Below are 21,096 nucleotides of genomic sequence, written 5' to 3' on the forward strand. Positions count from 1 at the left end.
ATGAAAGCCTTGAGAGTTGTAGGGGGTCTTCTGAGCCTCAGGTCCCTCCCAATGCTCCCTTTCCCTCCACAGAGTGCTCTACTTGCCCAGAATGGCACAGGCAGCCTTCCTCGCAACCTGGCAGCCACGCTGCAGGACATTGAGACCAAACGCCAACTGGCCCTGCAGCAGAAGGGTGAGTGGCTGCAATGCCAGCCCACCTGCTCTCACAGGGGTCCCTGGATATCTGCCATACACCCCCCCACCATACCTCATCCATGCCCACACCTTTCACAGGATATTTTCCCTTTAATTGGGATGTAGGCAAGAGCAGAAAGGATTTAGATTAGATAGCTAAAGAAGAGCTTCCTGGATATTCATCAAAAGACTAAGGGCAGAGGACTAAGTGTATGGGGAACTGTGAAATCTTTCCTAGAGAGCCGAGCAAATAAGAGAAATGCTTGTTGACCTGAGTAGGGATAGATGTTGATCTGAGTAGGGATAGATATTGCCCTGTCTGGAGACAGAGGGATAGACTTGATGACCTCCAGGAATGGTTCCCTAAGATATTGGCTCTGGGGACCCAGGAGTCCTTGTTGTTTGTGTGCATTTTAGTTGTTTTGAAAGCCCATGTCTGTGCCTCTCTCTCCTCTCATCCCCTCTGTGTCTCTCTACCCTACCCTCTGCCTGGGGGGCCCCCCACTCCAGTGGAGTTGCTTCCTGCCGAGCCCTTCCCAACCGACGACCCAGCAGGTAGAGCGTTGGTCATTGAGGGCATTGCTTTGGCCAGGCAGCCCCTGCCCAGGCATCCGCATGATGTATCCTGCCCAAGCCCCCACTGCCCGCAGGCAGGCTCCCAGGCTGAGCTGGGTTGGGGTGTCTGGCTGGCCTTACTCCTCCAGCTGAGTTCTCTCCAGCCTCAGTTGTGCTCTGCCTTGTCTCCCCTTTCTTCTTTCCTGCTGCTGGTGCTCTTGCTTCTGCATCACAGCTGGGTCTGCCCTGACACCCTGGGTGCCCATGGGGCTCCCATCATCTCTTTCTCCCTTCCCCAGCAGGCAGGGTGGGTGCATGTGTCCTGCCCATTTATTCAGACCTTGGTTGTGAGCTGGAGCCACCTGGCTGTCATGCTGCTAGGGCACCACCTGGGCAGGTTTGATGCCCTGTGTGGGCTTAGGATGCAGAAACAGCGCTGAAGCCAGACTGTGCGGCTGGGGCTAGTTGTGCAGGCGACTGAAGCATTGGCAGGACAGCTGGACCTGGAGCTGTGGGGGCTTCAGGGAAGCTGATGACGGGTGAGGGGAGTGCCCTGTGTTAACCTCTCCCTGCTCGCCTCTTCCCTCTGTCTGTGATGCTGCCAGTGTCCTCCCTGGGTGAGTGGGGTGCCCACTGTGTCTCCCACCTGTCCCTCCTGCAGGGCAGCAGGTGATTGAGGAGCAGCGGCGGCGACTAGCTGAGCTGAAGCAGAAAGCAGCAGCCGAGGCGCAGTGCCAGTGGGATGCCCTGCACGGGGCGGCCCCCTTCTCGGCGGGCCCCTCAGGCTTCCCTCCGCTCATGCACCACTCCATCCTGCACCACCTGCCGGCTGGGCGCGAGCGTGGGGAGGAGAGTGAGCACGCCTACGACACACTGAGCTTGGAGAGCTCTGACAGCATGGAGACCAGCATCTCCACAGGGGGCAACTCGGCCTGCTCCCCCGACAACATGTCTAGGTACCTGATCCCCGCTTCACCCGATTGTGCCAACTCTACCCTCCCCCGCATCAGGGCCCTCCACCTCCACCAGACGCCTCCTTGGCTGCTTGGTGGACCTACTCTTCCCCTTCCCTCCCCAGTGCAAGTGGCCTGGACATGGGGAAGATCGAGGAGATGGAGAAGATGCTGAAAGAAGCTCATGCAGAGAAGAGCCGGCTCATGGAGTCTAGGGTGAGGCAGATCTGGGCCGCAGAGGCAGAAGGCAGTGGGAGCCCCAGAGCTGCCCTCCACCTGCCAGGGGCCTGCGTTCCAACCCCAGCCCTTTCACCCACATTAACCTAGTAACATTCCCTTGAGGAAGAAAGTGTTGTAAAAGTTTGCATTCCTCAAATGGGGGATAGGGAGGCTTAGTGAGATTATAGGTTTCACAGCTCTAGGAAAAGAGGAGACAGCATGGTAACCATTGTCCAATCATGAATTTGCTGTGTGGGAACTTCCAGTCTTTGTGTGTTTATTTCTGTGGACATTTTGGCCACCACGGAAATTTTGATTCCTTGTCTGCCTGAGTGGCAGGTCATTCCTCTTGGGGATAGTTAGGAAAAGCAGGAACTAGGAGTTGAGGGACGGGGACAGAGGAGAAGGCAGATGTCCAAGCCAGGGCAGAGGTGTTGGCTGGGGGCCTTGGGGAGTGGCAGGGGCTGAGGGAAGGCACGTCTTCTTCACGTGGGCCTAGAGCTGGGACAAAACAAAGAGGGACCAATGGTTTATCCTGGGCACAGCCAGACTTAAGAAACACATGCCTGGGGAGGCGGTTAGATAAAGGACCTGCAGAAGCTGTTCTGTCTCCACCATCCGGGCTCTCTGTACCTCCTGGGATGAGAGTGGGACCCAGGGAGCAGGAGTCAGCAGCTATACCACCCAGAAAAGAAAGCCTTTCAGTCTTGTTCACTTCAAAGGAGGGCAAATTTACAAGCATCTCTTCGCAAATGGAAGAAAGGAGATTCTGCTAAGTTTTGAGCTGGGAAGAAGTGGCAAATTGGCATTAATGGTATGAAGGTCATTATTGTTTTATTTTATTTTTTTTGTGAGGAAGATCAGCTCTGAGCTGACATCCATGCTAATCCTCCTCTTTTTGCTGGGGAAGACCGGCTCTGAGCTAACATCTATTGCCAATCCTCCTCCTTTTTTTTCTTCCCCCCAAAGCCCCAGTAGATAGCTGTACGTCATAGTTGCACATCCTTCTAGTTGCTGTATGTGGGACGCGGCCTCAGCATGGCCGGATAAGCAATGCGTCGGTGCGCGCCTGGGATCCGAACCCCGGGCTGCCAGCAGCGGAGCGCGCGCACTTAACCGCTAAGCCACGGGGCCGGCCCTGAAGGTCATTATTGTTGAATAAGACATATAAAACATCACTGACATGCTCTGTATTTAATTATTTTTTAATGACTTTTAAAATCTTTTAATAATGGTTTTCATAAGTTTGTTTTTCCCCATAAAATTTAAAGTTCAATTACAGATTTTTCTAGTTTGGAGTTTCAAAGGGTTTTAGTGATTAGAGAAGGACTACTGAATGTATTTGCTATCACAAGAAGTTGTTTAGATAATCCATGTTCTAGGAATTCAGATAAAAATTATAAGAGCTCCATTTATTTATTGAGTGCTTCCAACCTGCTGGAGTCAATGATGGGCATTTACATACAAGATCTCATTTAATTTTCACTACAATCCCAGGAGTAGGCACTCTTGGTCCTTTTTTAAAGATGAGGCAACTGAGGCTTAGGGAGTTTAAATGATTTTGTCAGAGTCACAGAGCTCATAGTGGTGGCAGAGCCAGGATTTGAAGCCAGGAGAGTCTCCCTTTAAAGCATCTACCCTTACCAGCAAGGTCCTTGGAGAGGGTGGGTTTTGAGGATGATGCTTCCAAATGCCAGGCTGTCCTCTGAGGTGGGTGCCTCCTGCAGCTCTGCCTGGGCCTGAGGAGTGGCGGCCAGGGTTTGAGGAGAAGAGGGCAGCTGAGAGCACTGACCCCTCGCTTTGTGGGCAGGAGCGGGAGATGGAGCTGCGGCGGCAGGCCCTGGAGGAGGAGCGGAGGAGGCGGGAACAGGTGGAACGGAGGCTGCAGAGCGAGACCGCCAAGAGGCAGCAGCTGGTGGAGAAGGAGGTCAAGATGCGGGAGAAACAGTTTTCCCAGGTGAGTGGGTGGTGGGGTATGGTGGGTGGTTGGCTTGAGGGTGGGGCTGTGGAGGGGTAGGGATATCCCAGGGAACCCCTGCTAGGCTGTAAAACCTATTCTACTCCAGAAAAGATTACTGTTGGCTCAGCACAAGGAGAAATCTACCTGGTACTCATTCAGCCCCAACAGAGACCCACAGGGGCTTGGTCAAGCCAGCATATGTGTGTGTGTGTGTGTGTGTGTGTGTGTGTGTGTGTGTGTGTGTGTGTGTTGTGTGTTGGGAGTGGGTGGGTTGTGGGGACATGGCAGGCCACCTTGCAGACCTCTAGGGTCAGAGAAGATGGTCTGGACAGGCTTCCCAGAGATGGAAGCTGAGAGTCAAGAATCAGGGTGGCTCCTCTTGCCCTCCCTCAAGGGCCTCATTGATGCTTCGTGAGTGTGTGCTGCACCTCCCTCCTACTTCCTTGATGCCCTCCTGTGCCTGGTGCTTCATGGCTGTCCTGGCCCTCACTCCACCAGACCTTTTGGCTCCAGGTCCCACCACCAGCTGATGACCTCACTCTGACTTTTGGTTTACATCTCCAAGAAAGATTTGTACTAATTTCTCCTTGGGACAGGAATCCATCCTGTACAAAAACCAACTCTGGCCTTTTTCCTTACACAGGAGACTTGAGAAGAACAGTTGAAGGTAGAAGGAGAAATTAGGTTGGGTAGGGAAATCTACCCATGTCTCTGGTCCCAGATGCTGACCCCAGTGAGAGCCTGTGGGACTCAGACAAGTGTCCCTTCCTATTGGGTCTCCATAGGCCTCCCCTGGGTGGGAGTCCTGTGGGATCTTCCCCCAGCAGTGACCAGCGATCACAGCTCCCTGATTTCCTATGATGCAACAACATTTATTCTAAGGGGTAGGCTGCCTGGACTGCATTTGGGAATTAAGAAATAATCAGAAACTCGGTGAGTTTCTCCTCTGTGCTTTGAATCTTTGCCAAATGCCTAGTTCAGTAGAGCCAAGAGTGCCTTTCCTGCCTCAGTCAGAGGCTACTTTGGGACCATCTCCTCTAGCCCTCTGTCCTGGGCTCAGGCATTGCTACAGGGGCCACCAGTGTCTGCTGTGGGAATGGGTGAAATCAGCCCATCTTTGGTGCCTCCTGGAAGTTGTGAATTTTGTTTTTTCTTTAAGTAATTTGTGATGCCATTCTTTTCTTGACATTCTAATGTTCTTCCTGGAAAGGAAGAGTAGAAAAACATTCCAGTTGACTGAAAATTCTAGTTAGTATCAGAATTTTTTTTTTTTTTTTTTTTAAAGATTTTATTTATTTATTTTTTCCCCCCAAAGCCCCAGTAGATAGTTGTGTGTCATAGCTGCACATCCTTCTAGTTGCTGTATGTGGGACGCGGCCTCAGCATGGCCCGAGAAGCAGCGCGTCGGTGCGAGCCCGGGATCCGAACCCGGGTCGCCAGCAGTGGAGCGCGCTCACTTAACCACTAAGCCACGGGGCCGGCCCGTTATCAGAATTTTTAAGGAGGAGCAGACCTTAGTGATATCTAGTTCAAAGCCCTTATTTCACTTATAAGGAGACTGAGGCCCAGAGAAGGGATGTGACCCAAACAAAGTCTCACAGGAAGTCAGAGGCCAGGTTTCTCACTGGGTTTTTCTCCTCAGAGCATGTTCATATCTGGCCTCTGGCTTTATTTCATTCATCCAGGAGGGAGAGGAGGAGCAGGAACAAGATGAGAGTGGCTGTGTCTTGGTCACAGATGGGGAAACTGAGACATAGAGCCGTTCAGCAGTTTGCCCAGGTAGAGTCAGCACAGGCATGCTAGGTCTCTGCTTTTGCCGCAAGCCCTGTGAAACCAGAGTGAGCACCACGGGGGTGGGGAGGGAGTGATGTCAGACTGTTGGGAGTTCAGGACTGAAGCCAAGGGACCTGGACAGGGGAACCATGGGGGAGGAGAGGAGACTCTGCTGACCCTCCCCTCTGCTCTCAGGCACGACCCCTGACCCGCTACCTGCCAATCCGGAAGGAGGACTTTGACCTGAAGACCCACATCGAGTCGTCAGGCCACGGTGTTGATACTTGCCTGCACGTGGTGCTCAGCAGCAAGGTACAAGGCATGCGTGGCCCTGGGGTGCTGGGGAGAGGACCCCGTAGTCAGAGGCATCCTCTAGGTCCTTGGAATAGTGGCCTCATTTCCTGCCCTGACACCAAAGGTCTCTGTCCCAGGACCTGGTGTGCTGGCCTGAAGAGATGTTGGGGACAGCCCCCTATGAATACTGGCACAGGTGGTGGCACTTATGTTGCTGCTCAGGGGAGAAAGGATTAGGGGCTGCTCATTTGAGTCCTTCCTTATTCCTGCTTCCCACCAGGTCTGCCGTGGCTACTTGGTCAAGATGGGTGGCAAGATTAAATCATGGAAGAAGCGCTGGTTTGTCTTTGACCGGCTCAAGCGCACCCTTTCCTATTATGTGGGTGAGTTCTCACAAGACTGCCCCAGAGCCGGGACCCCTGGGCTCTGTCACCCAGGACAGCTGGTCTTCTGGAAGGAGGCCAAGCTTCAAAGTGGAGGGGCCGGGGGCTTGGGCTGGGTCTTGTCCTCTCCTCTCTAAAAATGTACAGGGTGTACCTGGTTCACCTCCATTCATTCATTCATTCATTCGGCAATATAGCTGAGCATCTAGTATGTTCCAGGCACTGTTCTAGGCTTTGGTGATAAGCAGGATGGCCATAGCTCTCTCCCTTGGAGCTTATTGTCAGGGAGGCAGATACTGAACCAAGAATTAAAACAAAGCGTGATGAGTATGCTGTAGGGAGCACCCAGTTGCTGTGGTTGCATAGAGTCCCATGGGTTCCCCTTTGGGCAAGTTCCTTCAAAGACTCCAAGACAAACAGTTGAGCAGTGCCAAGGAGTGCTCAGGACAGCCCTGGGGACAGGCCCACTGGTCCATCCTGGACAGTTCCCACTTGGTACATTGGATGCTGTATCCTACACTAGTCAGGAGAGGCTAAGCTGTGCTGTGGAAACAACTAGCCCTAAGATCCCAGTGACTCAAAACCACAAAATTTTCCTTCTTACTTCTGATACGTGTCCATGTACATGGGTTGGTGGGGGCTGTGCTTCGCTCTGCATCAGTGTTCTTTGCTTCAGAGCATGCCTTTCTGGAACATCATTGGCTGCAGCGGCAGAGAGTAAAGAGAAACCTAATTGGGCCTTGCATTGGCATTAAATGCCCAGCTGGGGTCTGTCCACAAGTCACGGGGGGCTGTTCAGCCAGTCAGTCAACCCCACTCAAGCACAAAGCTGGGAAGAACAGTCCTGCTTGGAGCCTGGGAGGAAGGGCTGGAGTGTTTGGTGCTGGAGACACCCCGGCCTGGAGTGCCCTGCTTGCCATCCAACCTGGTCCTTAACCAGTGCCACCACCTCCAAGAAGCCTTCCCTGACCACCTGGGCCCTGGGTGTAGGGAGGCAGGAGAAGCAGAGGCACAAATGTCCCCATGTTTCCACCTGGGCTAGGAAGGGACTTTGTCAGGATTGAGAGGAACAGGCCTGGGGAGAAGAGCTCTATTTTAGGCATGTTGAGGTTGAAGTTGAAGTGACCCTGGGACAACTAGGTGTAGGAGAAAGGTCAGCGTTAGAGACAGAGTGAAGGTCGAATCTGTTGGAATAACCATAACAATAATAATAATAGCAGATCCTACTTAATGAACACTTGTGTGAACCAGATGCTGTGCTAAGCACTCTACATGCATCTCATTTAATCTTCAAAATAATCCTATGAGGGAAATGCCATTTTTACATCCATTTTACAGATGAGGAAAATAAGGCTCTGAGGTTAAGTAAATTGCCCAAGGTCTCACAGCTGCTAAGAGGCAGAGCTAAACTGAACCTGGGCAATTAGACTTCAGAGCAGAGAAGAGGGAGGGCTGCACCCTGGGGCAGGCCTACCCTTGTTGGGGAGGAGGAAGGGGAAGGACCAGTAAAGGGAGAAGGGGTAGGAGGCAGGAAGCCACATGCCAGGTGCTGGGCTGACACTTGGCATATGTGACCTTCCTTAATGTCTATGAAACAAAAGGAGACCAAGTTCGGATGGGGGAGGGGGAAGGTGGAGCGGAAATGGGGAAGGAAGCCAGCCAAAGGAGCAGACATTTGCAAGCAGGGGGTGTCACCAGTGATGATGGATGCTGCAGTAAGGCCAAGAATAATGTGGAACCAAAGGCCATTGGATTCAGGGATTGGAGCTTGATGAGAGAAAGGTTTCTGCTGTGTATGGGGGCGGGAGCCAGATTGCACGAGATCAAGGATAGGTGGGTGGTAAGGAAGTGGAGGCAGGAGCGTGTTACTATTTCCAGTGAAGGAAGAGACAGGAGAGAACGGGCTGGAGGGATGGCCAGGCCTGGGGGTGCCGGAGTGGGGCTGAGTCCAGAGGAAGTGTCAGATGGAGATGGGCCTGTGGCTGGATCACGGCCCTGAGTATGCCTTGCCTGCTCCTGCCTTGAACCTGCCATTCTCCCTGCCTTTGCCTGGACCTTCCTCCCACATATTCACTGGAACCCCTCCCTTCTACGGGGTCCAGATTAGATACTATCTCTGTGAAGCCTTTTCTGGCGCTACCTTACTGGAAATAGTTCCTGTCCTTCTGTGTTATACAGCGTCCTTCTGCCATGTGACATCAGCCCAGGGGCATAATGATATGATGACAGATGCCACATGTTATATGCCAGACACTGTGCTGAACACTTGAAATGTGTTCTCTCAGTTAATGCTCATGACAACCTATGATGCGTAGATGCTCTTGGAGTTCCTAACCATGCCCAAGGTCACACAGCTGATAAATGGCTGTGTCGGGCTTTCCTCCCCACTAGATTATAGGTTCCTAAGAGAAAAGTCTCTGATTTTTCTCTGGATCCTAGTACCTAAGACCCATTCATTCAGTGTTGATTGAGCACCTGCTATGTGCTGGACACCTAATTGTTGGTGTTGGAGGAGGTAGACCTATGAACAGAAAAAGGAGGGTTCAGATTCAGCATAATGAGTTCTGTACAGAGGAATATCTGCTGTGGGAGCACAGGAGAGCACAACCATGCATCATAGTAGTGACATTTGCAATGGGTCTTGAAGATGACTGAGGAGTTTGTCAAGGGAATGGGCTGGAGACCACTCCGATGTAGGTATAGCATACTATAAGGGACTGTGAGAAGCTCAGCCTGGCCAGATAGAACTTGGGGTTGGTGCAGGGGAGGGATGTCAGACAAGGCTGGAGGGCCGGGTTAGCACCAGCCTGTAAATAGCCTTTGCCAAGCCAAGGAGGAAGGTTCCCTAGTGAGGGAACCTGCGGAGAAGCTCGTGAGCTGAGGCAGAGGGATTAGAGCTCACCCCCTTGGCATTAGGGAGGATGAGTTGGAGGGGTAGAGGGTGGGACACGGGCACATGAGGAGGCTGTAGCTATGATCTGGGATCAAAGACTCAGGCCTGGAATGACACAGGGGGTGGGGGAGGTGCACACTGCCAGCCATCACTGTCTGAGTTTAGTGATTGTGTGACCTTTCCATTGCACTCAGGCTCGCTGTCCAGGATGTCAGTTGTAGTGCCTGAGCAGTGTTTACAGATGAGATGGCCCAGGCCCTGTGCTTCCCCTTGACAGTGCTCCTGTCCTTCCCCACCGGACAGTCACCTCTGCTCTGTTAGTTTGTCCCCCTCCTTCCTGCCACCCCTGCCTCCAGAGGCTGTATACTTTTTTCCATTTTTTAATATTAGAATTCAATAGGTAAATGTGTTCATATAGTTCAAAAATCAAAACACATAAGTAGGTTTAAATTGAGAATTATACCCCCACTCACCTCAGGTACCCACTTTTATTTTTAATCTCTTAAAAATAGTCTTAAATCCTTCTATTTATTTAATCTCTTGTGTATCCTTCTGGAGTTTCTTTAGGGGAGTATAAATAAATGCAAACATGAATGCTTACCCCTTTTCTTGCACAAAAGAAGCATACAATACATTCCTTGTTTTCCTGCTAATGTATTTTAGAGATCTTTCTATGTCAAATATATCTATATCTAGATATTTATATCATTGGATATTTCTATATCATTCTACACACAGTCCCCAACTTATGATGGTTCAACTTAAGATTTTTTGACTTTACGATGGTGTGAAAGCAATAGGCATTCAGTAGTAGAAACAGTAATTCGAATATGAGATTTCATTACACTACTCAGAACAGCACACAATTTAAAACTTATGAATTGTTTATTTCTGGAATTTTCCGTTTAATTTTTTTTGTGTGTGTGAGGAAGATCAGCCCTGAGCTAACATCCATGCCAATCCTCTTCTTTTTGCTGAGGAAGACTGGCCCTGAGCTAACATCTATTGCCAGTCCTCCTCCTTTTTTTTCCCCTTTTTCTCCCCAAAGCCCCAGTAGATAGTTGTATGTCATAGTTGCACATCCTTCTAGTTGCTGTATGTGGGACGCCGCCTCAGCATGGCCTGACAAGCAGTGTGACGGTGCGTGCCCGGGATCCAAACCCGGGCTCCCAGTAGCGGAGCCACGCGCACTTAACCACTAAGCCAAGGGGCCAGCCCGTCCATTTAATGTTTTCAGACCTCGGTTGACTTTGGGTAATTGAAACCACGGAAAGTGAAACCACGGATAAGGGGGGCTACTGCACTTGGGTTGTTTCTAATCTTTTGTGACTACAAATACTGCTGTGGTGAATAATCCTGCAAATTTTTTATTTTGTGTAAGGTAAATTTTCATAAGTGTAATCATTGGCTCAAAGGGCAAACACTTTTCTAATTTTGGTAGATATGGCCAAATCATCCATAAGCTTTACCAATTTATACTCTCACCTGTCATTTATTAGACTGCCTGTTTCTCCACAGACTTGCCAAAAATATGCTGTATATTTTTGCCATTCTGATAGGTGAGAAGGAGTGGTATCTCAGTGGAGGTCTAGTTTTCATTCTCTGTAATTCTGAGCTAGGCTGAGCATTGACCGTGTCTTCAGGGCTCCGTGTCGGACTCTCTTTTAGGGTCCTGGGAATAGCCCCATTTCCCAGACAGGGAAGCTCCGTGTCGACGGAGCTTGACCTAAAGTGTGCAGGCCTCCTCAGCCCGGCCCTTATTTGCTTTGCAGACAAGCATGAGACGAAGCTGAAGGGGGTCATCTATTTCCAGGCCATCGAGGAAGTGTACTATGACCACCTGCGCAGTGCAGCCAAGGTGAGGGGGGCAGAAGAGACAGCCATGGGGAAGGGGTGGGCTCAGCAGGGCTCTGGGAGCAAAGGCCTCCAGCCTGTCTTCTTCAGAGGCTCGGACCCATTCCTTGTTCTCTTTGTAAACTTTCTCTTCCTTTCTCCCTCTCCCCTTCCCAGAAGAGGTTTTTCAGCTTCACTATGGTGTCTGAGGTACCCCTCCCCATATACCTGTAACCAGAACTACCTCACATTAACATCTCCTGTACCCCACTCACCCTTGACCCTTTACTGTCCCCTAAATCCCCCTCCCTTCCCCCAGGCCTGAGGGAGGAGTGAAGGTGGGTTGTAGAGAGCAGGAAGTATGGCTTGCTTGCCTCTCTTCTGAGATGACAACAGGATGTCTCCCTGTGAGGGGGTGGGCAATGCAGAAGGGATGGCTAAAAGGGGAGTAGGCGGCCCTCAGAGAATGGATTTGGCAGAGGACTGATAAATAGGAGATGTTTGAGGCTGGGGCCATCTGCCCTAATTCACGTCAGCCTCCCTCCCGCCAAGCCTCGGATGCCCACCCCAGCCCTGATCTCTGCTTCTCTGGGGTCCTGGGGCAAGCCCAAGGACTGCCCAGAGGTGAGGAGGGGAGCATCTCAGCCTAGGGCCCACTTGACTCGTGGGGGCCAGGCTTTAGGCCTCTTTAGGACTCAGCCCCAAGCTCCAGGGAGCAGGGTAACAGGGAGGGGAAAGGGCAGACTGGGAGGCAGGTGAGAATGCTCCTGGGCATCGTGGGTGCGCCCCGTCTTAGACCTTCCTCTCTTCCTCGGCAGAGCCCAAACCCAGCCCTCACCTTCTGTGTGAAGACCCATGACCGGCTGTACTATATGGTGGCCCCATCTGCAGAGGCCATGCGCATCTGGATGGATGTCATTGTCACCGGGGCTGAGGGCTACACTCAGTTCATGAACTGACTGGTGTGGGCCTCCTGGACCCTCAGGCTGGCCCCCGGACCCACGTCTGACCACTTGCTGCTCCTCGCCCCTGGAGACGGAGTCTTACCCTGGGCCCTAAGCCTCACAGGAGCGCTCCCAGAGGCCCTGGGAGGATGGAGTGTGACTGGGGTTTTTGTACAAGAAGACTTTGTAGTGTTCTGTAAGGAGCTCATCTTGTGAGTTTCTGAGCTGGGGCCCCCTAAAGAACCAGCCAGGAGATAAAAGCCGGGGAGGGGGCTTTGCTGTCTCCTGGGAGTCCAGAACGTGCAATAACCCTTCAGGGTCTTGCCCGGGCCCCAGCCAGGGCTGAGGAGCTGTCACAGAGGGGGCCTCTCAGCTCTGACCTGGCACCTGCATTCCCCAGCCTGTGTTCTCTTTTGTAAAAGGACAAATGGTACCAGAATCTGCCAAAGATCCCCTCTTGCCTCAGCCCACTTTGCAGGGGCCTGGGGGCTGAGCAGAGCCACATCCAGAGCGGGTTAACAGCTCAGGCGGTATACTTCTCAAACCTCGCTCAACCCTGTTCTTCTCCTGTGTTTATACTTTTTATTACTTTGCTCAAGGGCCGGAGACCTCAAGTGTCATCCTTGAGGTCCCAGCCCCATCTCCTTTTTGCAGACCCATTGCCATGGTTACATACTAATTGCCCTGGCTCCATGGCTCTGCCCACTGCTTCAGCTGTGGGCCCATCTGAGGGTACGTGCCATCATCTCTCCAGCCCAGGCCCTTGGGCATCTCATGCTGGGGGGAAGGGACTGAATAACTCCCTGCCCCCTGCCTATGTCTCCAGGCCCTGATGCACAGCCTGCTGGCCCCCCAGTCCAGCCCTCTCCCTTCCACTTGTGCCTTGCTTAGAGCCAGAAGGGACGAAGCTGGGGGATCTAGAGACCAGAGGAGGAGTGATGCGGATAGGAGAGGAAAGTGGAAGGGCCCGTACAGGGCTGAGTTCTGTACAGGGCTGAGTCTCTGACAGGGACAGAGGGCTGCTCAGACGCTCCTGAGGGAAGGCCTGAGCAGAAGTAGCCGCAGATGGGGAGGACCCTGAGGTCCGGCTGCCCTCCCTTTAGTCTCGATAGGATGATGAAAATGGAGAGAAGAGGACCAGGCCTCCAGCTGTCGGGCCTCAGCCCTTCCCGCCTTAACACTAAACCCACCTTCCTGCCCCTCTTCCCAGCACTGGGCCTTGGTTGCTGGGTCCGGGCTGGGTGATTTTCAGTATTTGTAAGCGTCTCAGCAGAACAATAAAGCATTTGGAGTATGTGTTTGGGAAGCCAGGTTGTGGGGGGCATGGAGCTGGGGTACATGAGGTAGGAGGGCTAGGTCTTCCCTACTAAGCAGGATTTCCACCTTATTAAATGTTCCAGGAGGGACCCAGGGCCCAACCCATGACCTCCAGGTCCCTACCCTGCCCCCACTTCACAATGACTGAGGACCGGCTAGGGACATAGGAGGGCATGAGGTCTCCAGGGATGGAGGATGAAGAGGCAGGAGCAGGTGGGAACTCAGAAGTTTAATGAGGCAGGAGCTGGAGGCAGAGGAGGAAGTGAAGGCAGACGGGGCAGTGAGGCCGGTCACTGTGGCAGGAGGCTGAGCAGGAGGCTAAGTAGAAGGGCAGCTGCAAGGCAGTGAGGCTCCAGGAAAGCTGTCTGAGTCCCTGAGCTCAGCCGGTCACCATAGCGGTCCAGGAGCATCAGGACCACTCCATTGGTCCAGCCAAACCCTTCCTGGAGAGAGGCATGGCCAGTGAGGGAAGACCTCTGGGGAAGCCCTCAAGTCCTTTTAGAGGCTGTGGGATCTTCACCCGGAGACTCTGGCCCCGCCTAGCCCCAGGGGTACCAAGGGGGTACCTCCTCCCTGTGGGCCCACATACAGGGGAGGAAACCGAAGCCAAGAGAGGGGAGGTCATGGTCATTTGTGGGGACAGCAGAGCCCCAGAGTTCTCTGGAGGATGTCCCACTCACCTGAACCTCATACTCCCCTCCACCACCCGGCTGTCCACCGTTGCTGATGTCATACTGGGGACAAGAAGGCTTTAAGGTCAAGTGGTACCCCCAGCCTTCCCACCCCAGCCCTCTAGGGAAAGCAAGAAATGGGAGCCCCTTTGGGAGAAGGTGCTCTGGCCTGCAGCTCTGACCCCTGCAGTGCCTAGGGGTGCTGAGAATGGCCACCGGTGCCACCCCTGTCCCTGGCTGTGCTGGGCCTGGGCTTTGCAAGCCTGACAGTTTCCCCATCTCACCATGAGGAGGAGGCCCCGTGGGACTGGGCTCAGGGCCAGCTCACCTTCTCATACATGGCTGACGTCTTGGAGTAGACATCAAAGTTGGTTCGGATCCAGTTCTGGGCCAGCTGGAAAGCCACTTCCTGGGCCCGAAGTGAGGGAGACTTGGCCAGACCTAGACCCCACCCCAGCCAGGACCCTGAATCTCCAGAGCCCCCATCCCAGGGGGAGCAGAGGCCTGAGCCTTACTCTCCTCCAGGAGGGAAAGAGGTCTGAGCCCTAAGACCTCCTTCCTGGAACCACGGGCCAACTTCCTGTTAATCTGGGGCCGGCATTGGAGGGAGAGGGGAGGGCTGATTCCCCTGATGGGCGGGATGGATGTAAATGTTTGCTGAGTGGGAGGCTGAGAGAGCAGAGAAGTCAGAGAAAGACCCTGCATCCTCTGCACACGCCTCCCCAGGACCAGGGAGGCTGACCCTCTACTCCCTCGAGGGTAAGGCCCTGGGATGTGCCCCATCCCTGCCTCCTACCTCTGATGACCAGGTCCTGCAGGGGGGCCCAGGCATTGGGGAAGTCCCACTGCTGGCCTGTATTCTGGAGAGAGGTCGGGATCCCGTACTGGTAGGTCAGGATCTGGCTGTCCTAGAAGGTTCCAGACATTACTATGACTATGGGTGGGAGCTGGACAGGGAGCCGGGAGGCTGGGCGCTCCTAAGGCTAGATGTCCTTTCCTGGGCCTTCCTGGCTCACAGCTGCCCCCTGGTGGCTGCAGTGGGACCTGCAGGCCAAGACGCTGGGGCGGAGCAGGAGGCAGTGGCTGCCACCTGCCAGGGGTTACTGCTCAGAGTCAGGGAGAGAGCAGATGGTCCTGCCCCCAGAGTACCAGCCTGCCCTGCTGCCCCCCTCACCTCCAGGTATTTCAGAGCCTTGTCCACGTCGCCCGGGTCAGAGAAGCAGCCGGCCCAGAGTGGAGCGAGGTTGGATGGATAGAACTCTGGGTTCTTCTTTCCGTTCTCAAGGTCATAATCAAACCAGGCACCTTTCTCCTCATCCCACAGGATGGCCTTCAGGGCAGCTAAGCGCTGTGCCCTCAAATTTCTGTACTTTGTGGCTTGGGTGTCATTTCCTGGAGTGACACTGCCTTTAGGCTGAGTAATCATGGCCGCTGCCCTTGGGACCCGTGCCTTCGAAAGGTCTCTATTGGCCTCCTCCTGTTGTCCTCCCCAAAGGCTAAGAAGTCCTGAACACCAAGGGGACAAGCCTACCTGGAGCCCACCACATTTGAGGCCTCTAGGACCTGTAATTCCCTGAGGAAATTGCCATGTACCGCTCCCTGCGGTTCCCTGAACTGGCCAGTTCCTGGGGCCATCCTTGGAGAGCACTGGCCTAGCTTTGAGTGGTCAGACAGCTGTTTTGGAAGAGGAATGGAGGGAGTTTGGCTGTATGGGCTAGGGTGTCCACTCATAGGCCCTAGAAGGCCTTCCCAGTAAGAAGGAGGGGCAGTGAGGATGAGAGTGGGCTCCACTTGTGCACTTGCCCTGGCTGCGCTAGGGGAGAGGTATTGAGCAGGCTGGCAGGCTGGAGGCCCTTCACCCGAGGTCCTACTTCCAGCGCTGTTGCCAGGGCTGAGGCGGGGACCCACATGGGACAAGCACACCTCCCCACCTGCTGGCGTGCTCACCCAGTCTGGCGTGGAAGTTGCTCATCAGCTCCTCTGCCTGGCATAGGAAGGCATTGAGGTCAACAGGCACAAATTTGCTGGTTCGGGTGCTGCTGAGCAAATCGGGGTTTGGGCCTCCGATGAGCCAGCGTGAAGAGAAGTCCCAGCCAGACTCGGCCCCAGCCTTGAGCTCGGTGAACAGAGCCTCCCGGTCCCCTGTGAGGAGAAGGCAGCAGCAGACAGGGGACCAGGGCCTGACACAACTGCAGGCGCCCAGCGCCACCCAGACCCTCTCAGCCTGTTGCTGCTCACCTTCTGGCAAGGTGTCTGCCAGCTCTGCATCTTTGCTGTAGGACTCTGGCCTGGCAAGAGGAGAGTGGGCGGCCTGGCACTAGGAGGCTCTAAGCCCTCTGTGCCCAAGCTGGAGACTGAGCCATGTTGACTCAGCTGCCCTTTGGGCCCCACAGCCCTGGGTTACCCAGGAGCTGGAGGAGGTAATGAAGACGATGTGATCGCCGGTTGACCCTGGAGCTGGTCCTGGGCAGTCGGAGGCTCCTCACCCCCTCCCCTGTCCTTGGAATGTACCCTCTGCCTACTGTTCCATAGTGGGAGCTGTTCCAAGGACATAGCCTTGAGGGAGTAAGGTGTAGTTGAGACCATCTGGACTGAATACATAATTGAACCCAGTTACGACCTCTACATAAACCTAAGATTCTGGCGGGCGGGTGCGGAGATCTGCTTGTCTTGTGGCTGCGGAAGACAAGCCTCGTAAGTAAATTCCCTTCTTTATTAAAACTGCCACCTACCAATCTGGAATGGTCTGCCTCTTTCTTAGGTCTCTCCCTGCCCTGTACATATGCGGGTCAGTTTCACATTTCCCCCAGGAGGCTCCCAAGGTTTTGAAGTAACACCAAGGCTATCTCTGTCACCATCTGAGAGGTGGGGTTAAGTCACTCACCGTCCTGGCCAAGGGGTCGTGATACTCAAACCAGAGTGAATAGACAGGAGATTGGGAGGCTGGCGGGGCAGTTCCTCACCTGGGTCCTCCATAAGGGACATAATAGCGATTCAGGACGTAGCTGTTTCCCCCTGAGCTCACAGAGATGCTCCTGTTCTCAGCCCAGAAGTCCAACTCCAAGGCCAGGGTCTCAATGTTGTCCCTGGGGTGGAGCCAGGCACCCCCTCAGCCCAGGCACACCTCCCCAGTCCCGCCCTGGGAGGTCTCAGGTATGGGGGCTGCAGGGCAGCACAGGGAGGGGTGCCCACCGTAGGAAGGCGGTGTCGTTGGTGTGAGTCACATAGCGGTCCATCATGAGGGTCAGGAGTGGGGGCTGGCTCCGCTGCAGGTAGTACACGCGGGCCCCATTGGGGATATGTCCGTAGCTGCCACGAAGGAGGCCTGCTGAGATGCCTCTGCCCGGCCGCCAGAGCCAAGGCAGACCCAGCTCCAAGCCCATGGCACCTGCTTCTCCTCCACCCTGCCATTGAGGTGCCCGGCCCCCTCTTACGTTTGCACCAGGTCCAGGAAGTTCTGCAGCATGCCCTTCACTGTCTCGGGCATCTCAGAGAGGAGCAGACCCTCCATCACCCAGTAGGAGTCCCTGGGGGAAGGGACAGCTCAGGCATCTCCTCACAGCTCCCTCTGCCCTGCACACCCAGGCCACGTGAGGGCACCCTGTCCTGCTCAAGACACCCCGCTGACCCTGGCTTCCCCACCACTCCCGCCTCTGTGGCCCCTGGCTGCTCACCAGTAGTAGAACTCGACAAAGCGCCCGCCAGGCACAATGAAGGGGTGTTCTGAGTAGATCAGAGAGAACTGCTCAGGGTGGCTGAGGACCTCTGGCTTCACCTGCAGTCAGCAGAGAGGGCACAGCCCCCACAGAGTGGAGGCTGAAGGAGGCTGGGGCTGGCAGCTCTGGGCTTTGGAGCCAGGCAGCCTGGGCTTGAGTTCTGGCTCTGCTGCTGCTTGGCCGTGTGGCTTTGGTCAAGGCCTGAGCTGCTGGGAGCCTGGTGTGCTCGTCCCCACATGCCGGCCTCTGGAGTCCTGACTGGGGGGATGGTGCGTAGGAGCCCTGACCACTCTGCCTGGCAGCCACAGGTGCTCACTGAGCAGCAGCCATTATTAGGACCCAGGTGGGGGGCCATTTCCTCTGGCTCACCTTGCCCCCCGAATCTCTGCTGCCACCCCAAGCCAGGCCCAGAGACTCAGGGCCCCCATTCTCTGGCCCAGGTGTGGATGAAATCCCAAGCCCTTTCCCCAGTGAGATGGATGTGGATGAACGCGGCTGAGGGAGAGCAATTGTAGGACCAGAGGGGGGCTTGCTGTGTGTCCACATCTGGCATTTCTCTGTTCATTCCCTCCTAGTTCTAGAGGAGGGTGGTTTTAGTGGGAGAGAGGCCAGCCTGTCTCAGCTATTTTGAGGGGAGCAGTGGAACAGGGCTCGGGTTTGTTCCTGCAGGGCTGTGTGAGGAAGCAGCCCAAGCTAGCTGGCAGAGGAGCCCGGAGCACCATTCTGTGTCAGCAGGTGCCAGGGCCCTGGGGCCTGGGCAGGAGGACAGTTGCTGTGCAGCCTTGGGCAAACCACTGCCCTCTCTGAGCCTCAGACAAAGGAGAGAAAGTGCCTAACAGACTGTGCTGATCCCAGGGCTTGGCTACAATCGGCAGTAGCAATTATCATTCCTGAGCAGAGGCCTGGCCTGAGGAGCTCAGGGAAGAGAGAGCCCAGCAGGCAATTACCACTGGTGTAAGGAAGGGGCAGGACTGGGCAGCCTGGAGGTGGTAGGACAGGCTAGGTTTGCCTGGGGGGAGGCTGGAAAGGGCTTCAGAGAGGAGGTGAGCAGTTAGGAGTAGACCTTCCCCTCCTCCCTGTCAGAAGTTCTTTCTAGAGACCTTCTGTTCAAGGACCCAGGGGGCGGGGAGCTGCGTTCTCAGGAAATGAATTCCAGTCTGTGCTCTAGGGGCACTGTGGGCCCCAAGCTGACACACCCCTCTCCCAGGTCCATCCTTCTTGGTCAGGCCCTGGCGCAGGCCCAGGACACTGATACCTTCTTTCCCAGATTCTTCCAGTGCTGGTGCAGCTGCCCTGCCCAGGCTCGCAGGTTGGGGTCTGAGATTGTCTGCAGGAACTGGGGACTGAAGAACACCGGCCCCACAGGGTTCAGGGAGGCAGCCCTCTCTGAAGGGCCTTCTCCTGTTCCCTGTCCAGGGTTGTACCTGTCTTTCCAGTCTTCAGGAGTCCAGGACTCCAGCTCCTGCCCCACGGGCTGGAAATGTTCTTGGACAAACAGCTGCAGCTGCTGCTGAGGGATGCTGTGGTTGTGGGCCTCGGCCAGCTCGTTGAAGCGCTGCAAAACTTGGTCTGTTGAACAGGCAGCAGGGAGAGGTCAGCAGGACCCCAGAAGCCCCTCCCTGATCAGAGGCCCCTCACTGCCTGGTCTTGCCCCCTGCATCTTTGGTGGAAGGTTCAGGAGGAGGTGGGGCCTTACCTGGAGCTGAGGACAGTGGCTGGTCCACAAACTGCTTGTCGTCCTGGTAGAGCTTGGCCATCTGAACTTGGTGCAGGAGCTCCCCATGGCAGTAAATCTGGCTGCAGAGAGAGTCAGGGAGGGGAGCAGGTCAGGACACCACCATTAGGGGAGAAGAAAGGCTAGAGTCAGGGGCATGTTGCCTGGACTGGACAAGGGCTGTGTGTGTGTGCGCACACATGTGTGGTAGGGGTTTATGGATGGTGGTGACATACAGGGCTGAGAGAACGAGGAGGGCCCTTGTGCAGTAAGGGACCTAAACAATCCTCTGAGCCCACACTAGTTATCCATTTGAAACAGTGCAGAATACCCAGTGGACAAAAGGAGATCCTCACTTTAATCAGTGATGTGTTAGACTGGGATGGACGAATTCTCTGTATAGTGGCCCTGTATGGACCTGATGAGAAGGGCTTATGGCAAAAGCTTGTGAGTTGCACCCAGTGACAATTGCTGAGATTTTGCACCAGAAAATTTCCAGATGCAGAGTGTGATATGCCCCATCTGGGAGAAAATGACTAGCTTGCTATTGGTGTTGGTTGAAACCACCTCTAATGACTGAAGGACACACAATATACCTGAAACCTGAAATACCCATAATGTCTCCGGTGATGTCAGATAAACTCTCTGATAAAGAAGGCAGTGCCCCCAAAGAGTTCCTTAATGAAATGGAAGTGGTTTACACAGGAACATGCTACTTGGGGAACGCAAGGAGGTACTCATCGTGTTCACCAGGAGGTGGCCTCTTTTCCCGCAGGGCCGACTTTGGAAGCACCTGCGGAGCCACCAGGAGCCCTGTGAACAGCTCTCTATTGACCAAGAAAAAGCTGCTTGGTTTACCAATGGGACTTCCAAACGGGACAGACAGTGTCTTGTTTGGAAGGCCACTGTGCTCTGACTGACTGATGGAAATCTTTGCAGAACGTAAGAACAAATCAGCCCAGTGGGACGAATTGCATGCTGTTTCCCTTGCAGTGATGGAAGAATTGAATGAAAAGGCCCCTATGTTTGGGTTTTATTGACTCATGGGCAGGGGCCAATGCTCTGGCAAATGGGCAGTGAAAAACTGGACTATTAAAAGGATGCTTGTATAGGCATAACCCTAAGGAAATCACTATGGGAATTTAAGGGGGCACATTCAAGTAGCTTTGCATACCTGATTGTAGATGAACATGCTTAAAATGCTATAAAATACTATATTGGAATAGAAGAAACTGTACCAATTTGGATAGCCCGTAGTTCCAACAATGGGCCAAGAGATATCATGTCAAATGGGCATATCATGTTGCATATCATCCTCAGAGTGGTGGCTTGATAGAGAATTGAAACATCTGTTGTCTAAATGGGGAGAGACAAAAGCATGAAGGGCTGACTTACATACCTTCACAAGTGTGTAACCTCCCTCAATGTGAGGGAGGTGAAGGGAGGGCCCCCACTGGATAGATTCCTCTGCTTTTCCAGGAGGTCTGAGAGAGTGGGAGATGTTGCTGGTAGGACTATACAATTCTTTTTTTTGACAGGGAGAAAATGTTTAATTACGTACTCAATCCATTTGGTGTATTTCTAAAGGTGCAATACTTTTCTTCATTTATCAGTGAAAGAAGTTAGAAACTAACTTCAAAAAAATCCGCAAATGGCAAACAAATTTCCTTGCAAGTCACAGTCACATATATAGT

The 21,096-nt window shown here is 53.8% G+C and overlaps 2 protein-coding genes across 2 annotated transcripts in view; one reads left to right on the plus strand and one right to left on the minus strand.

The window, feature by feature from the left end:
• PHLDB1 (pleckstrin homology like domain family B member 1) overlaps nt 1-13,280 on the plus strand; it is a 45,577-nt gene extending 32,297 nt beyond the window's left edge. Inside the window, 8 exon segments of the mRNA XM_087433793.1 lie at nt 73-175; nt 1,394-1,688; nt 1,811-1,901; nt 3,715-3,861; nt 5,833-5,949; nt 6,212-6,314; nt 10,980-11,065; nt 11,859-13,280. Of these exon segments, the coding sequence (XP_087289919.1) occupies nt 73-175; nt 1,394-1,688; nt 1,811-1,901; nt 3,715-3,861; nt 5,833-5,949; nt 6,212-6,314; nt 10,980-11,065; nt 11,859-11,999 (1,083 nt within the window). The 3' untranslated portion in view covers nt 12,000-13,280.
• A 271-nt stretch (nt 13,281-13,551) lies between these two features.
• TREH (trehalase) lies at nt 13,552-19,502 on the minus strand (the record flags this gene model as incomplete). Its single annotated transcript, XM_014785011.2, has 14 exons — nt 13,552-13,744; nt 13,982-14,035; nt 14,301-14,413; nt 14,769-14,880; nt 15,147-15,364; nt 15,920-16,114; nt 16,211-16,260; nt 16,936-17,058; nt 17,165-17,281; nt 17,407-17,499; nt 17,647-17,747; nt 18,944-19,031; nt 19,113-19,257; nt 19,385-19,502. Coding segments are annotated over 14 exons (1,680 nt in total), but the record flags the coding sequence as incomplete, so codon positions are not given.
• Nucleotides 19,503-21,096: the final 1,594 nt, after the last annotated feature.

Source organism: Ceratotherium simum, chromosome 7 (assembly GCF_057802395.1).
Source record: "Ceratotherium simum simum isolate JZ-2026a chromosome 7, ASM5780239v1, whole genome shotgun sequence".
Taxonomy (NCBI): domain Eukaryota; kingdom Metazoa; phylum Chordata; class Mammalia; order Perissodactyla; family Rhinocerotidae; genus Ceratotherium; species Ceratotherium simum.